This window comes from Pituophis catenifer, unplaced genomic scaffold, assembly GCF_029215685.1.
Source record: "Pituophis catenifer annectens isolate HBS135680 unplaced genomic scaffold, rPitCat1.0.hap2 SCAF_7, whole genome shotgun sequence".
In the NCBI taxonomy this organism is placed as follows: domain Eukaryota; kingdom Metazoa; phylum Chordata; class Lepidosauria; order Squamata; family Colubridae; genus Pituophis; species Pituophis catenifer.
The window spans coordinates 76838274-76859568 of NW_027256887.1; the positions used below are offsets into that span (position 1 = coordinate 76838274).

The 21295-nt window shown below is 39.8% G+C and overlaps 2 protein-coding genes across 2 annotated transcripts in view; one reads left to right on the forward strand and one right to left on the reverse strand.

Annotated features, from left to right (window-relative positions):
- Positions 1–15996, reverse strand: part of DCP1B (decapping mRNA 1B) — a 57560-nt gene extending 41564 nt beyond the window's left edge. Inside the window, exons 1-3 of the mRNA XM_070946687.1 lie at positions 15844–15996; positions 10618–10658; positions 1624–1751 (exon numbers count right to left, since the gene is read on the reverse strand). Coding sequence (XP_070802788.1) covers positions 1624–1751; positions 10618–10658; positions 15844–15996 — 322 coding nt within the window. The remainder of the gene's footprint in view (positions 1–1623; positions 1752–10617; positions 10659–15843) is intronic.
- LOC139319048 (voltage-dependent L-type calcium channel subunit alpha-1C-like) overlaps positions 1–21295 on the forward strand; it is a 159325-nt gene that overhangs the window by 4788 nt on the left and 133242 nt on the right. The gene's annotated exons all lie outside the window — the stretch shown is intronic.

Below are 21295 nucleotides of genomic sequence, written 5' to 3' on the forward strand. Positions count from 1 at the left end.
GTGCACGGAACGCTGTTACCTTCCCACCAAAGGTGGCCCCTATTTTTCTACTTGTATTTTTTACGTGCTTTCGAACTGCTAGGTTGGCAGAAGCTGGGAGAAGTAACGGGAGCTCACCCCATTATGCGGCACTAGGGATTCGAACCGCTGAACTGCCGACCTTTCGATCGACAAGCTCAGCGTCTTAGCCACTGAGTCACCACACAATTTAATTTTTCTCAACTTCTTCAAGAGTTGATATGCTCAAAAGTGTTCAAAAGTGTTAGGGGTCCTCTTCCATAAAATTCCTTAAAACAGGAGGCTTTCCATGTATTACTAAAATGAACTCCAGTGCCATTTGTCTTTTAAACACCTTTGGGAGGGAGAATCTGGAGGAGAGACTGACACGCATACAGGATGTCCTTGACTTACAATCATTTGTTTAGTGAGTTACAATCATTTGTTCAAAGTTAAACGGCACTGAAAAGTGACTTATAACCGTTTTTCACATTTACGACCATTGCAGCATTCTGTGGTCAGTGATTGCCATTTGGATGCTTGGCAATTGGTTCCTACTTATGACGGTTGCAATGTCCAGGGGTCATGTGATCATCTTTTGTGACTTCTGACAAGCAAAGTCAATGGGGAAAGTCTGATTTAACAACTGTGTTACTAACGTAACAACTTCAGTGATTCACTTAACAACTGTGGTAAGACAGTTCATAAAATAAGGCAAAGCTCACTTAACTGCCTTGCTTAGCAACAGAAATTTTGGGCTCAATTGCGGCCATAAATCGAGGATTACCTGTATCTCCTTGCCTGTTTTCCAGTTACCTTTTCTAACAGCAGCTTTCTTAATCTGTGTGCCACCCTGGAAACAGCAAAGGACTGGCCGCAGGTGGCCCTCCCGAGCTCCGTTTTTGCTGGCAGAGGGTTGTGGGAGGCTGGCGCACCTGAAAATGGAGTCGAGAGCCCGATTTTGCTCAGGCCACCAGAGGCACCCCCGACACAAGTGACGTTGAGCTGGCCACCCACCCCAGTCTCCCAGGTCAAACACAACCCTGATGCAGCCCTCAATGAAATCAAGTTTGACACTCCTTGTATAGACTATTAATACCTAGTTTACAAGTCCACTTTTTCCTTAATATAATTACTTTCATAATCAGAAGGAGATGAATGCAAGTCAGCCATTCTTCAGGACAATTTACCCTCCTAAATTTTACATCGTTCGTCTAATCCAGAATTTCGGAGAACTGACTGACAGAACTGAGCCTACTTGCTTGAGCACCTCGTTTACATTCTATTTTGGAATCTTGCTAAAGAACTATAGAAAACATACAGTGTAATTATTAGCAATATTTAAAATACTTTCTTAACGGTTGTTTGCAGAAATTTGCCCTATTCTGTGAAATAGGGCTTATTTATTATGCGGCTGTAGGGGACTGCAAAGTGCAGTCTAAGAAGGAAAAAAAAAAACTTTACGATTTTCTTATTCACAATCTCTTCTACGAGGTACTGAAATGTGCTCCTTGATAAACTACTGAAACATGCTTTTCTAAATAGATGAGATTGTTTAGAAGCAGTGTATAAGAAAGCCATTTTATATAACAGTTCATTTTGCTCATGTGTTAGTAAATTACTCACATTTAGCATTTCTGTAGAGTAGAAAAGGATCCTGCAACTGGAAATCCAAATCTTTTGTTATGGGTTCTGTCCGATTTTCCATGCTCAGCCTATTCATAATGGTAAATCCATACTTGGGTGAAGCTGATCTGAAAATTACCAATATTGAAACCATCAACTATCTACTAAAAATAATTCAATTATAGTATGACAATATAATATTGCTTAAAAGCATTGTAAGCCGCCCTGAGTCTCCGGAGAAGGGCGGCATATAAATCAAACTAATAAATAAATAAATAATAAATGACAAATATTTTCAAAAGTACTGTACCAACACTTTTATAATCAGCAATTTTTGAGAGTTCGAGGAAATTATTATTCTCTCAAAAATTTAACTTTGACGAAGACTTACTGCCTCAAGTATCAGTACTTGAGAGGCAATCAAAGAGATGAAGGGGTTGACTTATTCTTCATAGCATCCGAAGGCAGGACAAGAAGCAATGAGTGGAAGCTCATTAAAGAGAGATTCTACCTGGAACGAAGGAGACATTTAGAATAAAGAGCAATTAATCAATGGAACAGCTTGCTTCTCAGAGTTGGTCATGTTTCCTGTCTGGCTTATCTGGGAAGGCTGATACACCATAATTTTGCTAAACAAATGGTCGTTAAGTGAGGACTACCTGTCCATCTCCACTTCCCACTATCGTTCTATGTCAGGATAGCCCTTCCAGTGATTTAAGTATTTCAAACCTTCTGTATCTAAAAACTGAAATGCTGTATTTCACAATAGTGGACAATTACAAACGAAAGCCTGCCAGGCTGATTTGAGCTCTCACAGGGAAGGCCCCCCAAAAAAACCTTGAATTGAGTTTCTTGGACTGATGGGAAGAAGGTAGAAACTGAATGAAAAATCACTAATTCCCCCTTAGCGGTCCCATTGAAGTCCCCGCTTGTAGTTCTGTGTCCTATAAGCATCGCCTACCCTTATCCAAATCTAACTGTTCCCTTAAGATGAGCTGTGATGCGTCTTTCCCTTTGGGAAATCAGAAGCTCAAAGAAGCAGGAATCTGGAGGATAAACAGTGTGGGCGAAAGCCACAATTTGCTTGGAAGGAGCCATGGCAGGAGAGGAATGCAGAGTTGCTATTATGCAAATTTTGCAAATCGCAACAAGTCTGTTCAAGTGCTCTATGGATGGGATAGTTAGCAATTCAAATATTATTTTAATACTGCATTATTCTGCACGATATTCCCATTCAATTCTTGGTGATGTGCCGATGATCGATGAATATTAATGTCCGGTAATTGAAAAAGGTCTTTGCAGAATTGAGATGTAAATTGAGAGCCGTGAGATGAGGTCACACCATTTACTAAGCCCCTGAAAACAGTTAATGCGGTTTCCAGAGCAGATGGTAGCTCTTTAGAAGTAATAAAATGAGCCACCTTTCTAAATGGATCCACGATCAGTAGAATGGTCGTAAAACTCTGCACATCTGGGAAATCAATGATAAAGTCCAGGGAAATTGTATCCTGTCATCCAATGGTGGAATGTAATAGCTGGAGCGAACTGGTAGGCTTAGCAGATACATCCTCGACTCTATGACAGACATGACATGAAATCTTTAACCAAAGATGCAATGACTAAAAAACAACCCCATGCCTTGCATTTTTATTGTACAGAGTATAGAGATAACCATGAAGAAGTCATGCAAGACCACTTAATAGAATAGAATAGAATTTTTATTGGCCAAGTGTGATTGGACATACAAGGAATTTGTCTTGGTGCATATGCTCTCAGTGTACATAAAATAAAAGATACATTCATCACGAATCATAAGGTACAACACAATCAGGAAACAATATCAATATAAATCGTAAGGATACCAGCAACAAGATTACAGTCATACAGTCATAAGTGGGAGGAGATGGGTGATAAGTAAAACATCAGTTCAATTCTGAGAAAGAACAGGGGGTATGGAACAGTGGTGGGTTTCAAAATTTTTTACTACTGGTTCTGTGGGTGTGGCTTGGTGAGTATGGCATGGCTTGGTGGGCGTGGCAGGGGAAGGATACTATAAAATCTCCATTCCCTCCCCAATCCAGGGGAAGGTTACTGCAAAATCCCCATTTCCTCCTGATCAGCTGGGACACAGGAGGCAGAGAATAGATGGGGGTGGGGCCAGTCAGAGGTAATATTTACCGGTTCTCCGAACTACTCAAAATTTCCGCTACCAATTCTCCAGAACTGGTCAGGACCTGCTGAAACCCACCTCTGGTATGGAAGAAACTCTGAGTTTCTTTCTCATTCTTACTTCTTTCTCAGGACTGAACCCAGGGCTCCCAAGAGCTTTATTGCTCTTGCATTCTTTCTTCAAGGTTATTTCTGTACATATTATCATGGCTAAATTGCAACACCTCTTGCCAGAGGGGAAGAGGAACATAAAAATGACCATTGTGAAAAAGTTCTTCAGCCACAGAAAAAAGGAGAATCAATCTGCGTGGTTCCATGGAAGCCATCTGTTGGAACCTTGACGTACAGATCCTCTTGTTATAAGTAAATCTGATTGAAAAGATTCACTATCTGCCACCTCCAATATCTCAGAAATATCCCTTCCCAGAAGGGAGACTTAAAATTACCAGACTTCAAAATTGTGACACATAGAGAACATCAAATTTGTGTTTGCACAACAGAAGTATCTGGCAGTTAATCTTGTAAACTAGGAACAGCGGTAAGGTAAAAGAACCAGTCCTTCAAAGTAGGCCAGATCAGGAAACGGACTCCACAGGTTTGATTGGAATTATATTTATTGATATTGGTGCCAACATTAGAGCCATGGTGGTGCAGTGGTTAGAATGCAGCATTGCAGGCTAATTCTGCCGACCGCCAGGAGTTCGATCCTGACCGGCTCAAGGTCGACTCAGTCTTCCATCCTCCTGAGGTCGGTAAAATGAGGGCCCAGATTGTTGGGGGCAATATGCTGACTCTGTAAACCGTTTAGAGAGGGCTATAAAGCACTGCGAAGCGGTACATAAGTCTAAGTGCTATTGCTATAGTAAAAGAATCATGAAAGACTGACTTAGAGTATAGTCTTATACTCAAGAGAGTTAAGGCAGGCCCAGTGTTAATTTGTTCCTAATATTTTGTTTCTGGGCTTAAAGTATGTTTTTGAAGATATTGTTGAAACCGCCTCTTCATAGTTTTTCAAGGGACATCTCTATGACTCTCTACATGAAGTTAAAGTGAGAGAAAACTTCTTCCCACCTGGTCAGATATTGGGTGAGGCTTTCTGAGCTTTCTGTAACATTCCAAATTCTTATGATCACAGTTTCCACTCAATCAGGAGGAGACCTCTTGAATAAAGTGCAGCCATAACTCAAAGAAGAATTCAAGGCATCACTAGGCACAACAAAGAGCCAGCTGAGATCTGAATGGTGGAGCCGAGGCTGGGAGGACAAGTGAAGCTTCAAGTCATGAAAAGATGCTTGTTCTTGAGTAGATAGACGTTTAAAACTGCCATCTTTTTTTCAGAAGCTGAGTTAGTCATCTTCTACACTTAGCAAAATCTGGAAAGACTCACTTATAAAAGTTGGCCAAAACCCCCCAAAGTTGGACATCCTTAACATTTCTAGGTCTCTGCTATGTAAGAATAGGTTGCCCCTTGGCCAGATCCATCTGCATTCCTTGTGTCCTATGCTGGAAGATCAGCTGCCACTTTCCAACTTGGCACAGAGCCTGTATTTGCATAGATGCTTTAACATATTCCTGACACGAACAAATGCAACGATTCTCTGAATAAATCAGAATGTCATCTGAGTAAACTAGACGTATTTGTCCAGAATATCTCATTCATGAATTTGGAAAAGACAGTAGGGCAATTAACTAGACCAAAAAGCTCTACTCAAACTTGTCTGTAATAAGGGTCAAAGACTGTTAAATATTCATGGTCCTCCTTCATTCAAATTGAATTGCAAGCTGCTCTCAAGTCCAACTTAGTGAAAACATGTGCTTTCTGAAGCCCAGCAGTTCCAAAAAAGAGAAGCAGTGGATAATGTTCGCTAATGGTCAGAAAATTGAGAAGTTGAAAGTCATAAACGGGTTTCAAGGAAAAATTATCTTCTTTTTCTTTAACAAAAATTATGGTGTAGATTCAATGAATGCCAAGAGGGCAAATAGTTTCTTCAGATTGTTGTCCAGAAACTGCTTTAAAGTGGCCAACTCTTGAGTAAACATGGGATATTGTTGCTTACATAGCTATGATCTGGCTCCAAGTAGCAGACTGATCGAACAATCACATGCCTGGTGTGCAACCTGTTTCCCCCCTAAAAACGTTGGAAAAAATCTCCATTGGGGTGTGTGTGATGAAAGAGGTTCAGGCAGTAGCATAGGAAGGGGAGAACAAAAGTAAAATGTCTGCATCCCACGGCATTGGCAATGTTGTGAGGGTAAACAAACAATCCCTGATTCCTAGTGAATACCAAGATTATGCGTCTGTAGCTAGTCTGTCATTCAAATATTGGAACTATGCAAGAAAGCAATCAAATATAGATGTAGAAATGATTCTTCATGGTCATTTATTCTCAGCTACAAAGGAACTGTATATACAGGATGGCTCCTGATATGAGGGACCTGCCACTGATAATCTCCAACTGCAGGTTCTACCTACGTAAACCAAGATATTATGCAGAATGCCCCCTCCCACATGTTGGGGTAGACCAGATGTCTCGGTAAACACTATATACATACATACATCTTAGCTTACGTAGGTAAAACCTGGCTAGAAAGAATATGCACATAAAAGCCTACGAAAAAGAAAAAGAAACATTGTACCTTTAAAGGGAGGATACCTGAGAAGAGGGTGTGGCTCACTGATGACGCCTTATGAGTTGCTGTTTGTCAGCAAGAAACAAAAAGCCCAGAAACTTGTGAATGAGATTTCACAGAACCAGGGCTGTAGAACATCTTAGCTTACATAGGTAAAACCTGGCTAGAAAGAATATGCATATATATATATATATATATATATATATATATATATATATATATATATGATAGACAGACAGAAAGACACTGTGTTTCCCTGAAAATAAGACCCTGTCTTATATTTTTTTGAACCTTGAAATAAGCACTTGGCCTTATTGCCATGCACTCAAAAGCCCAATTGGGCTTATTATCAGGGGATGTCTTGTTTTGGGGAAAGCATGGTAGGTAGGTAGGTAGGTAGGTAGGTAGATACATACATACATACATACATACATACATACGTCATATAATCACAAATTGTCAAGACACTATTTTGATTCTTTTGACCCATCCGATTATAATTAAGCTATTTCCCAACCACTTGATTTTATATCATCACTGAATCATTTTTCAGAAAGTAGTTTCTTTAATGAATGGTATTTGACCTAAATGTTGTTTTACACTTATATAATTATTAGTGGCATACCTTGAAACAGCAGAGTGTGCATAATCCTAGCAAAGGCTTTGCAGAGTAACAATGTTTTATTGTCCCCAAATTTATATTTACAATCTTGAAGCCTCCTTCCAGAGTATTCATTTGATTCTTCCCCCATGTAAAGCATAAATCTATGGCTTTTACTTAGAATAAGCCTTATTTCTTACCCAAGGCTTGTAGGATTGCAGGCCAACTGCCCTACTATGTTAGTACAAGAGTTGATACAGAAGAAATTTATTCTATAGATGCTTTGTCACCGTTTCTCCTTTTTTTCCCTGTACATTTTCAGCACACAGCAATTGAAACTAGTGGGACATTTTAATCTGAACCCAAATTTAATACCACTGAAAAGAATCAGAATAAATATCTGGGAAGTGTTTCAAGTTGAGAGTCCCAGGGGACATTCTGAGCCAGGAGACGGAATGTACAATACATGAAACAAGGCAACCAAACAAAAATGAAACAAAAATGGAACTGAAAGAAACCAAACACAATAAAAATCGAGGCATCGTCCAATCTGCAGATTGTTCACTTTGTTTAATTGTCACCTCCAATAGGATAACTTCTAATATTTTAAATCGCATTTGTCTGCCCCTCAATTTTAGCAGCAGCAATCTCTAATCCAGTTTAATTATCCAAATAGCCACAGCTGCAAGATACAATCTGTCATCACCATGCCTTCTATTTTTAAACACTCTGAACCAGTTATTTTTCAAGAACAAAATGTGTGAATTTTACAAATATTTGTTTGTGAATACTTCATAAGCAAAGCAAACAGGATGGGGATCATTTTATTTTATTTATTAGATTTAAAATGGCCTCTCGCTTCAGGCTAAATAAGCTCTAGGCTGATATTGCCAAGAAACCAAATTCAGATACTCTTAAGCATTCGGTATCATTCCTTCCTTTGATTATTAACCACTGCAATCCCAAAATTCCTAGCGACTTGCAGTCGATGCCCAGTTACATAACCTATATTCTGATAAAAACTAAATGTCACATTTGCTATTTATTTCTTGTAATATTTCCACTTCCCTTTATATGCAGAAAAATTAAAGGGCCCTAACAAGCAGTATTTTAAAATGAGATGTATAGATATTTAGTTTAGAAAAGGAAGTGGGTTAAGTTGGGGGCTTGGAGGAGGTGGGGGAGAGGAGATGGCAAGAGAAAGTATGATTGGTCAAACCGGAATTTAAAAAAAAACAACACCTCCAGAGTAAAATGTTCATTAACATTTACTGTAGAATTCATATCTGTTGCGGAGAAAGTATAGCTATATGCATGTACACAGAGACTGATTTCCTTATTACTTTCCTTATTATGACTTATTCCTTCAGTATGCTAGGGTAGTGAATAGAAACAATTTGGTCACAGGTGCCTGGATTCTTCACGTTGCCACTCAGAATCAATTCAGTTTATTGTGAACGTTTTCTTACAAGAGTGCTTTAAGCAGGTCACATGGGGGAGACGGGGGGGGGGGAAGGTGTCATAGTATCTTTTGCCATGCCACTCACACTGGATATTCATTGCAAAAAAAAAAAGCTTTAATTTTTGAATGGGAGCCACTCAGGGTCTATTATAAAATATGCAGCTACATAAATGTGGTTTTTTTTTTAACTTGAATTATATGCCGCCCTTCTCTGGAGACTCAGGATGGCTTACAAGGCGTTAAGCAATAGCCTTCATACTTTTGTATAAATTTATACGAAGTCAGCTTATTGCCCCCACAAACTGGGTCCTCATTTTACCTACTTTTGAAAGGATGGAAGGCTGAGTCAACCTTGAGCCTGGTGAGATTTGAACTTGCAGTAATTGCAGGCAGCTAATGTTAATAACAGTGCTTTAGTCTGCTGCGCCACCAGGGTTCACCAGGGTTTTAAATAAATAAATATAGGAAATGTAAAATGTGAACAGGATCAAAGTAAGCAGTTTTACAGGAGGGAGAGGAGGTTGTGCTTCAGAAGCCCCAAACCGCCCAAACCACCCACTGAAGTGAAGGGTATAAATCAGGGGTGAAATGCTCCCGGTTCAGACCAGATCGCCTGATCTAGTAGCGATGGCGGCAGGTGGTTTGGAGAACTGGTAGCAAAAATCCCTGCGCCCCCCCCCACACACACACACACCATGCCCAGCTGAGCCGCAGGATCATCAGAGGCTTTTTTTTTTTACACTTTTAAAAGTATTTTTTCTACCTCTTCCGACGAAAAAATGCTTTTAAAAGTAAAAAAAAAGCCTCTGATGATGGTGCGGTTCAGCTGGGATAGTCAGAGGCTTTTCAAAGCATTTTTTTCTGCAACTTCTTGGCCGAAGAGGTGGTAAAAAAAATACTTTGAAAAGTCTCTGACGATCCCAGTTGAGTTTCCTGATCGGCAGAGGCTTTTCAAAACATTAGAAAAAATGCTTTGAAAAGTTAAAAAAAAAAAAAAAGTTGGCCACGCCCACCCAGTCACATTACCCCCCCACCAAGCCACACCCACAGAACCGGTAGTAACAAATTTTACATTTCACCCCTAGTATAAATACAAGTGGTCCTTGACTTACAATCACCATTGAGCCCAAAATTTCTGTTGCTAAGCTAAGTGAGACATTTGTTAAGTGAGTTTTGCCCCCATTTTACGAACTTTCTTGCCGTAGTTGTTAAGTGAACCACTGCAGTTGTTCAGTTAGTGACACGGTTATTAAGGGACTCTGACTTTGCTTGCCAGAAGGTGCTAAAAGGTGATCACATGACCCCAGGACACTGCAAACGTCATAAATATGAATCAGTTGCCATTCAAGCTTCTGAATTTTGATCGCGTGACCTCGGGGATGCCGCAACAGTCTTAACTGTGGAAAATGGTCATAAGTCACTTTTTTCAGTGCCACTGTGGCTTTGAATGGTCACTAAATGAACTGTTGTAAATCGAGGATTACCTATAGTGTGATCTCAGAAGCAATTTCCTCTTGAATATCAACTATCAGCTGTAACTCTCTGGATGACCACTAGATGGCAGCAAAGGAACACGAAAAATTAATTTCCTGCTGCCCTGATTTTTGCAGCCAGATCTGGTAACCTCAACTATCCCCTTCCATGCCTGGAGGCAGAGTTCTGACTTCGGAGAAGGAATGAGATTATTCTCGTGAATGATGGCATCAAAAGATTGCCGAGGAGAATTGGATTGTTAGTAGGGACCCTCTGGCATGGCCCTCAAACACAGCAAAGTTTTACACCAAACAAAGAGGCACATAAATGTAATCTTCCACTGTCTGCTATGTAATACTTGGAAGAAATCTATTCTTTCAATGTTACTATTTTTCTAAAAGGAGACACAGTGAGGGATTTCGTCCCAAGGTATAATAAATTTGCCGAGTAGGTTATTTTAAATATCGATTCATCCTATTAACACCCAAGCGAGGGTATTTTATTTGTGGTGGTTTGATAACTCCACCAGAGGAAAATAATGTTTTGAAATGCGCGACTGCTGATTCAAAAAATTAATTTCTTTGCTCTTCCTTTTCTGCTTTGAGAATGGAATGACTTAACGACTTTAAATCAGAAAAAAATATTTTAACGGTCTCACCTTGTATACACAAATAGTGTTCCTTCCACATCGGTCTTCTCCTAAAATCAAATTAAAATTGTTTTAGTTGTTTTACTGATGTCGTGCAAACGTGCAATCAAGCTATTATAAAGTATATTTTGTAGAGACAAGTAACTTGTTTTTTAACACTTGTAAGTGATCCCGCTGCCTTTTAGCACATTAATGTACTCTAAATCAATTCTCTTTTTTTCAAAACATACAGTATACTTTCTTCCCCAGTAGTCCACAATCTTAAAACTTGTGTGCTGAGTAAAAGCTCCTAAAATGAAATGTTTCCTTCATTAGGGGGAATTAAGGACAATTTTTAATTAATTTGTGATAGCAGCCATATTTTGAGAATTTTACTGAATTATAATATTTGTGGTAAATGCCCTGTATTAAGACTCTCTACAGTCTAGAAAACAACAGGAAACACTAACAATTCCTAAGAATGCTTTCATTACCAAATTTAATACCGGGTGCCTGTAAGGAATTCCTATGGGGTATGCTTTATTATTGCCCTATAAATCATAACAAGACATTTGTTATCCATCTGATTTTAAAATGCACCAGAAAAGTGATATGACTAACAATATTTGCAATGAAATATACAACTGACCGATATCCCATATTTTAAATGTTAAATCAAATTCATATGCAATGTAATTGTACTTATATTGACAAACCATATTTGACAAAACCATTATATTGACAAACCATATTTCTGAAAGCATGGAGGATACCTGATAACAGAAATATATTAACAAAGAGACAGAAATTCATTTTCCTGAGTATAAATAAGTCTGTGCAGTGATTAAAAAAGGCTTTAATAAAGTCTCACATAATAGCTGTCAATATAAAAAAGTAAAAAGATTCTGCAAAGCAAAGTAGAAAGCATTAACAGGTTAAAAGATTTAGTATGGATACCAATATTTTTATATATCCTATACCAGGAATCCCCAAGCCCAGAGCCGTTCCACTGGGAACCGGGCCTCGCAAGCAGCAGGCAAGCACAAGCGTGCAAAACCAGACCCTCTTCCCATCCTGCCCACTGCCAGTCTACAGAGCTTGAAAAATTGGGGACCGCTGCCCTGCCCAATGAATGTTTAGTCTTAATTTAGTATTATCACTATCCTGAAAAGGCTATGTACAAAGAAAAAAAATCTACACAGCAGTATATATAGAATAGGCAGATTGTGTCGGGCTGGAAAAATATTTGGATGTGAGCAAGAATATATAGAAACTATGTATCTTTGCTGCCATCTACAGGACACCCAGAGCTTTACAACTCATATATACGGTAGTATGCTTAACATATATTCCACTTTTTAAAGATAGCTATATTATATTACAGTGATGGTGAACCTTTTCGGCACTGTCGCATGGAAATGTTGTGCGTGTGCACATCATGGCCGCGTTCTGGAAAAGCTGAGCTTCCAGGTTCTAGGGCGCATGCACGCCCAACAATCAGCTGGCCAGCAAGTATGCAAGTATGCACATCAGCTGCCTGGCGAGTATGCAGTTTTCGGCACTGCCTCGTGTGTGAAGAGACTGTGCTGCGGAAAAGCCAAACTTCCAGGTTCTGGCGCGCATGCGCACCTGACAATCAGCTGGCCAGCGTGCATACCGACACCAGTTTTTGGCACTGCAATGCGCACATGCGCACCCAACAATCAGCTGGCCAGCGCGCATGCCCACACTAGTTTTTGGCACTGCAACCCACGCAACAGCTGATTGTCGCAGGCGCACCAGAAACCCAGAAGACAAACAGGCAAGGTCACGCATGCCAGGCGACATGGCTTCACATGCTACTTTGGGCACGCGCGCCATAGGTTCGCCATCACAGTTATATTATTAATACACGCTAATTATTTTTTCATATCCTAGATATGATTTCAAACCTTATTTCAGAAATGTAACTTTCACCAACTCACATACGTTCAAATATCCTCTGTCAAATATGTTGAAGTTAAAAGAGTCAAGATATTAAAAATGCCAACTGAGGATGAAAGATTGTTCCTGGAAACACCGTGAACTTGGAGCTTCCAATTTAGTACATATAATTCAAAAAAGGAAAAGAAAGTTAATTTTAATTCATATGGAGTCCAAGATAAAACAAGCAATTATTGTATCATGTATAAGGGCTTGCAAGGGCAACCAGTGTTGAAGAATTCTGGAGAACTCTTAAGATGTCTCCTTTCCCTCCCTCCCTCCCATTTGGGCCAGTGCTAACAAACATATTGCCTAGGTCTGGATTTTGGAATTCGTATGCGTGGGTGATCAAAAATGCTGGGTGCAATAAAAGCACAAATAGTCCAATTGTAATGTAATCACACTCAATAGTCATATTTTTGGAATTTAACAGGCAAAATATCTTTAACGTATTCCAGAAAGTGAAGAGAAGTTTGGTGATGTGGTGAATCAAGGAATGTATCAGGAAAGGATCATCAGGAAAATAAAAAGGAAAAGAAACAAAAGAGATAATAGCATCGATCAATGGGAAAAAAACCACTTGAAACATTTTAATGAAGTGATATAAAATTAGTAATAATAAGCTGACCCTGAAAGTAAAGGCAGATATATGCACTGAGCTATAAACTTCATATCTGTTTGAAAAGAGCTTCACCAAAACAAATGGACAGTGATAATATGTAGATGAGTTATGGTCTATTTACTGTTAATTTGGAAGAGGCAGTTTGGTATGGTGGTGAAGGCAGGCTAGAAACTGGGAGACCATGAGTTCTAGTCCCACCTTAGGCACAAAGCCGGCTGGGTGACTTTGTGCCAGTTACCCTTTCTCAGCCCTAGGAAGGAAACAATGGCAATTGTTTGAAAATGCTGCCAAGAAAACTGCAGGGACTTGTGCAGGCAGTCTCTGAGAATCAGGTATGACTGAACAGGGGGGGGGGGGGGGGGAAATGGAAATTAGTTTTTCCTGATTAAGTAGGGTGGCTGCAAGTATTTTTTTTTTAAAGGAAAGGGTAAGAGAAGCAGCTAATTCCAAATTAGAATTATTAAACCCTTCTGAGTGGGATGGCTAGTAACAAAATTATCCCTCACCCAGCCAGTTCAAAGTGCTAGAAGGAGAGGAAAGGGTACACAAACGTCGAAAGTCATGTTGTGCCATTACCCACACAAGCTTTGTCCCTTTTGTCTGTGCTTCATGATGTTACACAGATTGGACAAAAAGGTAGCGCTTACATTGCAAAAACATGGTGTTGATTTCCTTATTTTGATAAAGCACTGTATCCTGCCAACGTCTGTGGAAGGACAGGCCAGTGTATTCTACCTAGCAAAGGGGTGGACAATTGATTTTCCTAAGAGGCTACATGAGAAACTGTGTCTGTTGTGGAAGGTCAAAACATAAAGCTGTGAAGGTGAGTAGGCACGCACGCAAGCACATATGTAATTGAAAAAAATAAATAAATAAATAGCAGTCACCTTTAAAATAAAACCAATGTAGATGTGTTGTGTGTATAGTGTACACTTATTTGCATTTGATTTCTAATTTCCAACTGACCTCACGTGGGCCAGACAGGGGCAGCCAAAGGGCCAGATGTGGCCGTAAAATGCCCAGGTCTGACCTAAGAGATACATTTATCATATCTGCCTTGGAAATAGGCAACAATCTGAATCCAAAGCTTTTGGCTTACTCCTGCTGGTAGCAACTGGTGGAGTCAGTTTGGTCTAGTGCTTAAGGCACCAGGCTACAAACCAGGATATTGTGAGTACCAGTCCTGCCTTAGGTACAAAAGCAGGTTGGGTGATCTTGGGCTAGTCTCTCTCTCTCAATCCACCCCACCCCACAGGGATAAACGTTCTCTGCCTTGAGCTATTTATTTAGTTTTTAACTTCTATATGTATTTGTATTTATTATGGCTGTTCACCACCCTGAGTCCTTCGGGAGTAGGGCGGTATACAAATATGAAAAATAAATAAATAAATAAATAAATAAATTAAATAATACAAGCCGAATAAAATAAACAAAGTCAGCTTCAGATCCCAGGAATCATGCAGACACACCCATGCGGTTTTCTTGGCACCATGATGGAAGTGATTCTCCCAGGATTCATCATGGAGAACATCTATTCACTTGGATGCTCAGAGTCAACAAATGACTTGATGGCACATCATCCATTAAAGTAAAAACCCTTCCATAATAGGGATTTGTTTACTTTCCAGGCCAGCCTTCAAATCTGAAATTTCCTGGGACTCTCATCTAGCCCAAACCTGATTACTGAGGATTACTGAGTGAAGCTTTTTCGCCATAAAGAGCTCCCTTACAGGCATTCCCCTCCTTGACAGCTGAAAATCAGCTATCCCAATCATTATTAACCCAATTAATAACTCCCAATGAGTTATTAACTTCAATATATTTGGACAGTCCAATACTAGGTGACTAAAGGCCGGGTGCACTAAAAATAGGCTGGCTAGGGTTGTTCTGCACCATAATCTTATATTATTGAGGAGGTGGGGAATTTAGGACACTGATTTTTGGATCATCCATACTATTAATTATTCTGGGAAACGGATTAAATCTATTCTCAGACTCGTTTAACTCGGTGCTAGATTGCAGATGTGTCTGTTTTGAATGGGACGTTGGCCGTGGCATGTAATTTTTGGCTGTTCCTCCCCTGGCAGGCTGCCCTCTCTCCACTCCTTATTCCAGTTCCTCTCTGCTGATCTTGGCAGCCGGGGTAAGCTCTGCTGGCAGATCCCCGGAGTTCATCAGCAGAAAGTGCTCCCTGATGGAAGAAAGGGATTTTTGCAAAGCAAAATTGACATGTGCTTCATTTTAGACCTTGCGCAGATAATGCCTCTTTTGGTCTCTTTTGAAATAAGGCCAGGCAGTAAAGAACAGTCAGATAACCTCCTACAAAGAATAAAACGGGATTAAATTGGAAGAAGGCTCCCTCCTTTAACCATTTTTGTTAAAAAAAAAAAGGGGGGGGGCAATGATCATAATAACGATTCTCTGCCCAAAATATAAGCCAGGCAAATCTGAAGAGGAGAAAAAATGACCTCAAATTAAAAGCGAAGGGTTCATCTTTTAGAGGGTTTACGGGACCTCCCGCTTGAGTGGATGCCACGTAGAGGCTTGAAAAACTCCTCCTCCTTCCGCTCCTATACTACGGGATTTACGGTACGGGAACGACAGCTACACTTTATTCCGTCTTTCTTACACTTCCCCACCAACCGTCCCGGGATTGCACTTCGCTCACGCACCCACTCATTGGCGCGATGCCCGAAAGTGTAGAGCGCCACCTGGCTGGCCACGTCCAAGATGCTGCCGATGTAGGGGTCGTGCCGCTGGAGAGCCGCCAAGCTGATGTCCAACCCCTTGCCCAGTGGGGCAGCCCCAGCCACTGACGCGGCCATCTTGCCTCGGAGAAAAATAATTCTCCGCGTTCGGGGGCAGGCGCAGCTAATCAAGTCCCGAGAAATAGATTGAACGCCACGGCTTTTCCGCCGATCGCAAGGCAACCGCAAAACTAGGGGTGGGGGGGGATAAGGAGCCCCGGCAATCGAGCACCGATTGCCGTTAGCGCAGGATTGTTGCTACTGGCAACCCTTCTAGCTTTCCCATCGTCAGTCTTGGCTTTTGATTCCTCCCTCTAGTCGTGTTTTTTTTTTTTTTAAGTATTTTTCCAGCTAACTTAAAAAAAACCCAACTCTGTGCGACACTGATTTTAATCTAGGAAATAAAACGCAAAATTCTTTGCAACTCCCAAAGACACTGCCAAATGAGATAATCAATAGGAGGAGAGCTCTCTTGCCCCAAAGATTAGAGAAAATAACATGATTTTCACGTTGGATTTAGATAGAGGAACTGGATAGTTTCTCATCATCTTGATATCTTATTGCCAGGATTGCAGTCTTTAGAGGATAAAGACTGCTGAGGAATTCTGGGAGTTGAAGTCCATAATTCTTTAGGAGTATTAAAAAAAAAACATGCCACTAGGCTGATGCACACTGCCCTGTTTTACAAAAATTTAAGCTGAAAATGAACCAGAATTCTGCTGCATTAATTTTTCTATAGATTAATGGATTGGTAGGAGAGAACTCTTATAGCCCACCACACAACAATAGATAATCTTGAAGTTATCTGATATTTCTCTACAACATTTTTTTTTTAATTTGATTTATATGCCGCCCTTCTCCGGAGACTCAGGGCGGCTTACAATGAGTTAAGCAATAGCCTTCATACTTTTGTATATTTATACAAAGTCAGCTTATTGCCCCCACAAACTGGGTCCTCATTTCACCTACCTTAGAAAGGATGGAAGGCTGAGTCAACCTTGAGCCTTGGAGAGATTCGAACCAGCAGTAAATTGCAGGCAGCTGTGTTAATAACAGGGTGTGTAGACCACAACATTGTTTTTCATCCTTGGCAATTTTAAGAGGTCATCCGCGCTTCTTAAAATTACCAAGTCCTCACTTCTTAAATTTGCTAAGCTCCAGAAAAATTGCTTTTAAAGGTTGGTCTTCAGCACCGAAAGGACCCTCACCCTAACCCTAACCCTGCCTGAGATTAGATATTTTAATAATCTAGAAAAACTTTTGTCTGCTGGGTGGGTTAATTGACTTGTCCTAAACCTGTTGAAGGGACAGATCGACTGACCTGCTCATCCCATGCTCTCCGTTTAAGATACTAGTAACTCTTACATGTATTTTGTGGTTAAATCAAATACTAAGTTGGTGTGTCAGGAGATGGTTTTTCCAACTTCTTTTTTCTTGAAAATTTAACTACAAATCTTTGCTTCTATGTCAAGGCAAACAAATGAAAGGGAGAGGATAAAAATGTATAATTTACAGTCATCATTGAATCTTTAAACTTATTTTCCATGAGGTGTTAAAGTTATTTTTTGCAATATATTTTTCCTAGTCCCTCATTTTTTTAAATAATTTACTACGTTTCTGGGATTCTTACTTTAGAATTTCCCAAATGATTGATAATATTGGGAAATAATTCTTTTATTATAAACTAGAGATGAGGAGGAGTCTGGGAGCACCTTTTCCAACTTTTTTTGAAAAATAAAATAGATTAAAAGGAATACAGTACACTTTAATCTTAGAGCCAATGCCTTTTAATAAAATGTGTAGCTGGAAAAACTGCTCCCAGATGTGTCCTAATGTTTTTGCCATCATAGACTAACATAGGCTTGGGCGACAAGCTGGTTGGTTAATTCCTGTCGCAACCAACACAAGGGGATTTTTTTCACAATCTGGAAAAAAAAGAACCCTGCAATTGTGAGAAAATACTAGGAAGAAAAAAAAAGATTAACATAGCTTTGGTCCCTTTTTTTGATTTTCCAGTTTAGTGCAGTGGTTAAGACACCAGGCAAGAAATTGGCAGACCGGTCCTGCTTTAAACACAAAAACAGCTGGGTGACATTGGGCTGGTTACTTTCTCTCAGTCCTGGGAAGGAGGCAATGGCAAAAAACTTCCAAAAAACCGGCAGGGACTTGTCCAGGCAGTCTCCAAGAATCAGACATGACTGAATGGGGGGAAAAAACATTGTATCTGGCTGCAAAAATAATGGCAGAAAATAATTATTTTCTATACTAAATTATTTTTGCTGCAATTTCAAGACTGTATTTTCCTTAGTTAGAACGGTAGTTCTAACTAAGCAATTTATTCCCATTTTTAAATAGATAATTATCCCACCACTACCACCACCAAACAACTGTTTTTAATTATGACATACTAGTATATAGCTTTCCTATGTAAACCATCAAATGAAGCATTCTCTGGTTGCCTAACCACATGTCATTAAAGCTTTCTCTTTTAAAACAGAAAAAATAAAATCTGGTAACTACATAGACCACATAGTTATTGCCGCCTTCTTGGCTTTTTCTTTTTTTCTCATCGCCAACCTTTACAAATACTAAATACTAAAATTAATTTCTGATTAGCATTTAAAAAATCAACCAAGGTCATGGTTGAGAGCCAGAAACCATCACAAATATCTGTGGAAGAGGTACATATTCTAAAACACAATTGTCCAATATGTTAAGGCTCTCCAATTGTCTGCTTTCCTATTCACTCAACAGAGATAGTAAAATTAACTAGGCAATTAGATGACAGCTTAATCAATTGTGCAATATACATTGCTCAAAAAAATAAAGGGAACACAAGCAGAAGACATCCAAGATCTGAATGAATGAAATAGCCTGATTAAATACTTTGTTCGTTACATACAGTAGTTTTCTGTTCCCTTTAGTTGTTTGAGCAGTGTATAAACTACTGTATGTAAAGAACAAAGTATTTAATAAGGCTATTTCATTCATTCAGATCTCGAATGTCTTCTGCTTGTGTTCCCTTTATTTTTTTGAGCAGTATATATTAGTAAATATTGATTCAACAGAAATGAAACAGATGTAGGGTAAATTGGCTCCTTTGTTTAATTTGATCATTTCATTTTGAATTCGAGACCCTTCTTCTCTCTGACAATATATTTTTTTTTCTGGCCAAACCAACTGAACATACTGGAAAAGCTACTCATGAAGGTGGAGGGAGAGAGGTTCAGATAAAATGCACATATTTATTTATACAGTACGCAGATGGGTAATACTGCCCTCTAGTGCTTTGTTCTTAACTGCTGCCTACAAAATAATACTGTGATTCTTGCTGAAAACTTCCTTAAGGCCTTAGCCTAACATGGAAATGTTTATGTTAGGATTGCTAGATCTGGGCTGCAAACAAGCAGCAATCATCAGATGGTAGTCCAGAGTTGAAGATTTCTAACAGATCAGCAACCCAGATATGCCAGCCCTGGTTTAACTAATTTTAAACCATGTAATTAAATCACAAATGCTAGAGTTTTGTATTTTCAGAATCCTGAAACTATCTTGCAAAACTTTTTTTTCTAAATAAGATCCAGGGTGATACAGTGATTAAGGTTCAGGACTTGAAGTAAAAAGACCCAAGTTCTAATCTATCCTCTAAAACCTACTAAAGTATGTTTTCTGGGATAGTAACCAGGGTCCTGGAACTGATCTTGAGATCAAAATGACAGTTGGGATTCCATCGCATTTCATATTCTAATCAAGTTTTTGGAGAAAACTGCTTTAAGTTATCTAGCTGGCTAGTACTGAGACCTGGATAGTGGAATTGCAAGCCTGTGGATTCCTTTGAGTTTTTTGGGGGATTGTAGATGAGCAGCATCAAAAGCAAAATCATTGTTTCAGCAGAACTTTGGTGTTTCTCAAAAGATTTCTTCTCAAACCTTCTGCATTTGCTTAGGGGGTCAGCCTTCTTGTGGAGTGGACGCACTTTGACAGGTTCTCCTACTTTCTTAGATATGGGAGTTGTTATTTGAACTGTGAGTTCTGTGTTGATATAGTTGCTCTAGGCCAGGGGTGTCAAACTCAATTTCATTGAGGGACACATCAGGGTTGTGTTTGACCTTGGGGGGACGTGGCCAGGGAGCATGGCCAGCTCAATGTCACTCCTGTAGGGGGCGCCTGTGGCCGCTCAAGTGCTCTGTCAGCGAGAACAGGCTCCCGAGCTCCATTTTTGGCTGCCACAGCCTCCTACAACCCTCTGCCAGTGAAAACGGAGTTTGGGAGGGCCGCATGCTCCGTTTTCACTGGCAGAGGGTTGCAGGAGGCTGTGGCAGCCAAAAACAGAGCTCAGGAGCCCATTTTCGCTGGCAGAGGCACAGCGGGCCGGTCCTTCGCTGTTTCTAGGGCGGCCGTGCGTGCCAGATCTAAGTACCCCGTGTGCCGGATCCGGCCCACAGGCCTTGAGTTTGACACCCATGCTCTAGGCCTATCCACATAGGCGGATGCTCTCTCCTTCATTGAACTCTTTGAAGTTCAATTTTTTTCGGCATGACAATTGCATGACTGAATCAAGTAAAAATGGAAAACGGTGTACGTACTTTTGTTGGCTCTGACTGCATATTCCCATTTCCTTTGTTTCTGTAAGTTGGGACTCTGCATGCCGGAGCTATTGATGTTGGGAAAATTCATTGGAGGTACATCTTCTTTGGCTGCTAGTATCTCAGCAAATACTGTACATCATGCAGTTCCCATCTATTCAACATCTTTGATACTTTTATTTTCCATTTAATTGTCATGGGCTTTAGAGCAAAGCATTATTGTGCCTTCCTCAATGACAGGTACCATAAGTGATGGTGGATAATTAGTCAAGAATAATAGTATACTATTTACCAGTATTTATTTTTTGTTACTGTTTTTACTACAAGGAAGTCAACAGCAAACAGGAATAAACTCTAAAAACTCAACTTTCTCACTTTTCTCTGCAATTTAGGGTTCCCGTAATTCAACCTCACTTGCCTCAGCTATAGAAGAAATTCCAGTGCCAGTGAACTCATTTATTTTCTCATTAAACTGCCAGTCCTTTTCAGAGGAAATTCACCAGTGAGATTTTATTGCCTTATTACTATCAGGATTTATTGTAATAACAAAGTTTGCTGAAATGGTACCCTGGTGAATCAGATCTTTTGTCTCTGTTTGTGTTTGTTAATTCACAAAATTCTGGAAGTTCTTAGGCTTGGGTAAAAATAAAATAAGTGATTATCAATTCTGAAGCAGAGTGAGCTAGGGGTTACCATGACAGAAGAGTTTTTGAAACTTTAGAAAGCTCAACATCATAAGAGCTTTGTCTTCTGCAGCTCCATTAGAACAGGGTTTTGGAGGTCTACAAGAA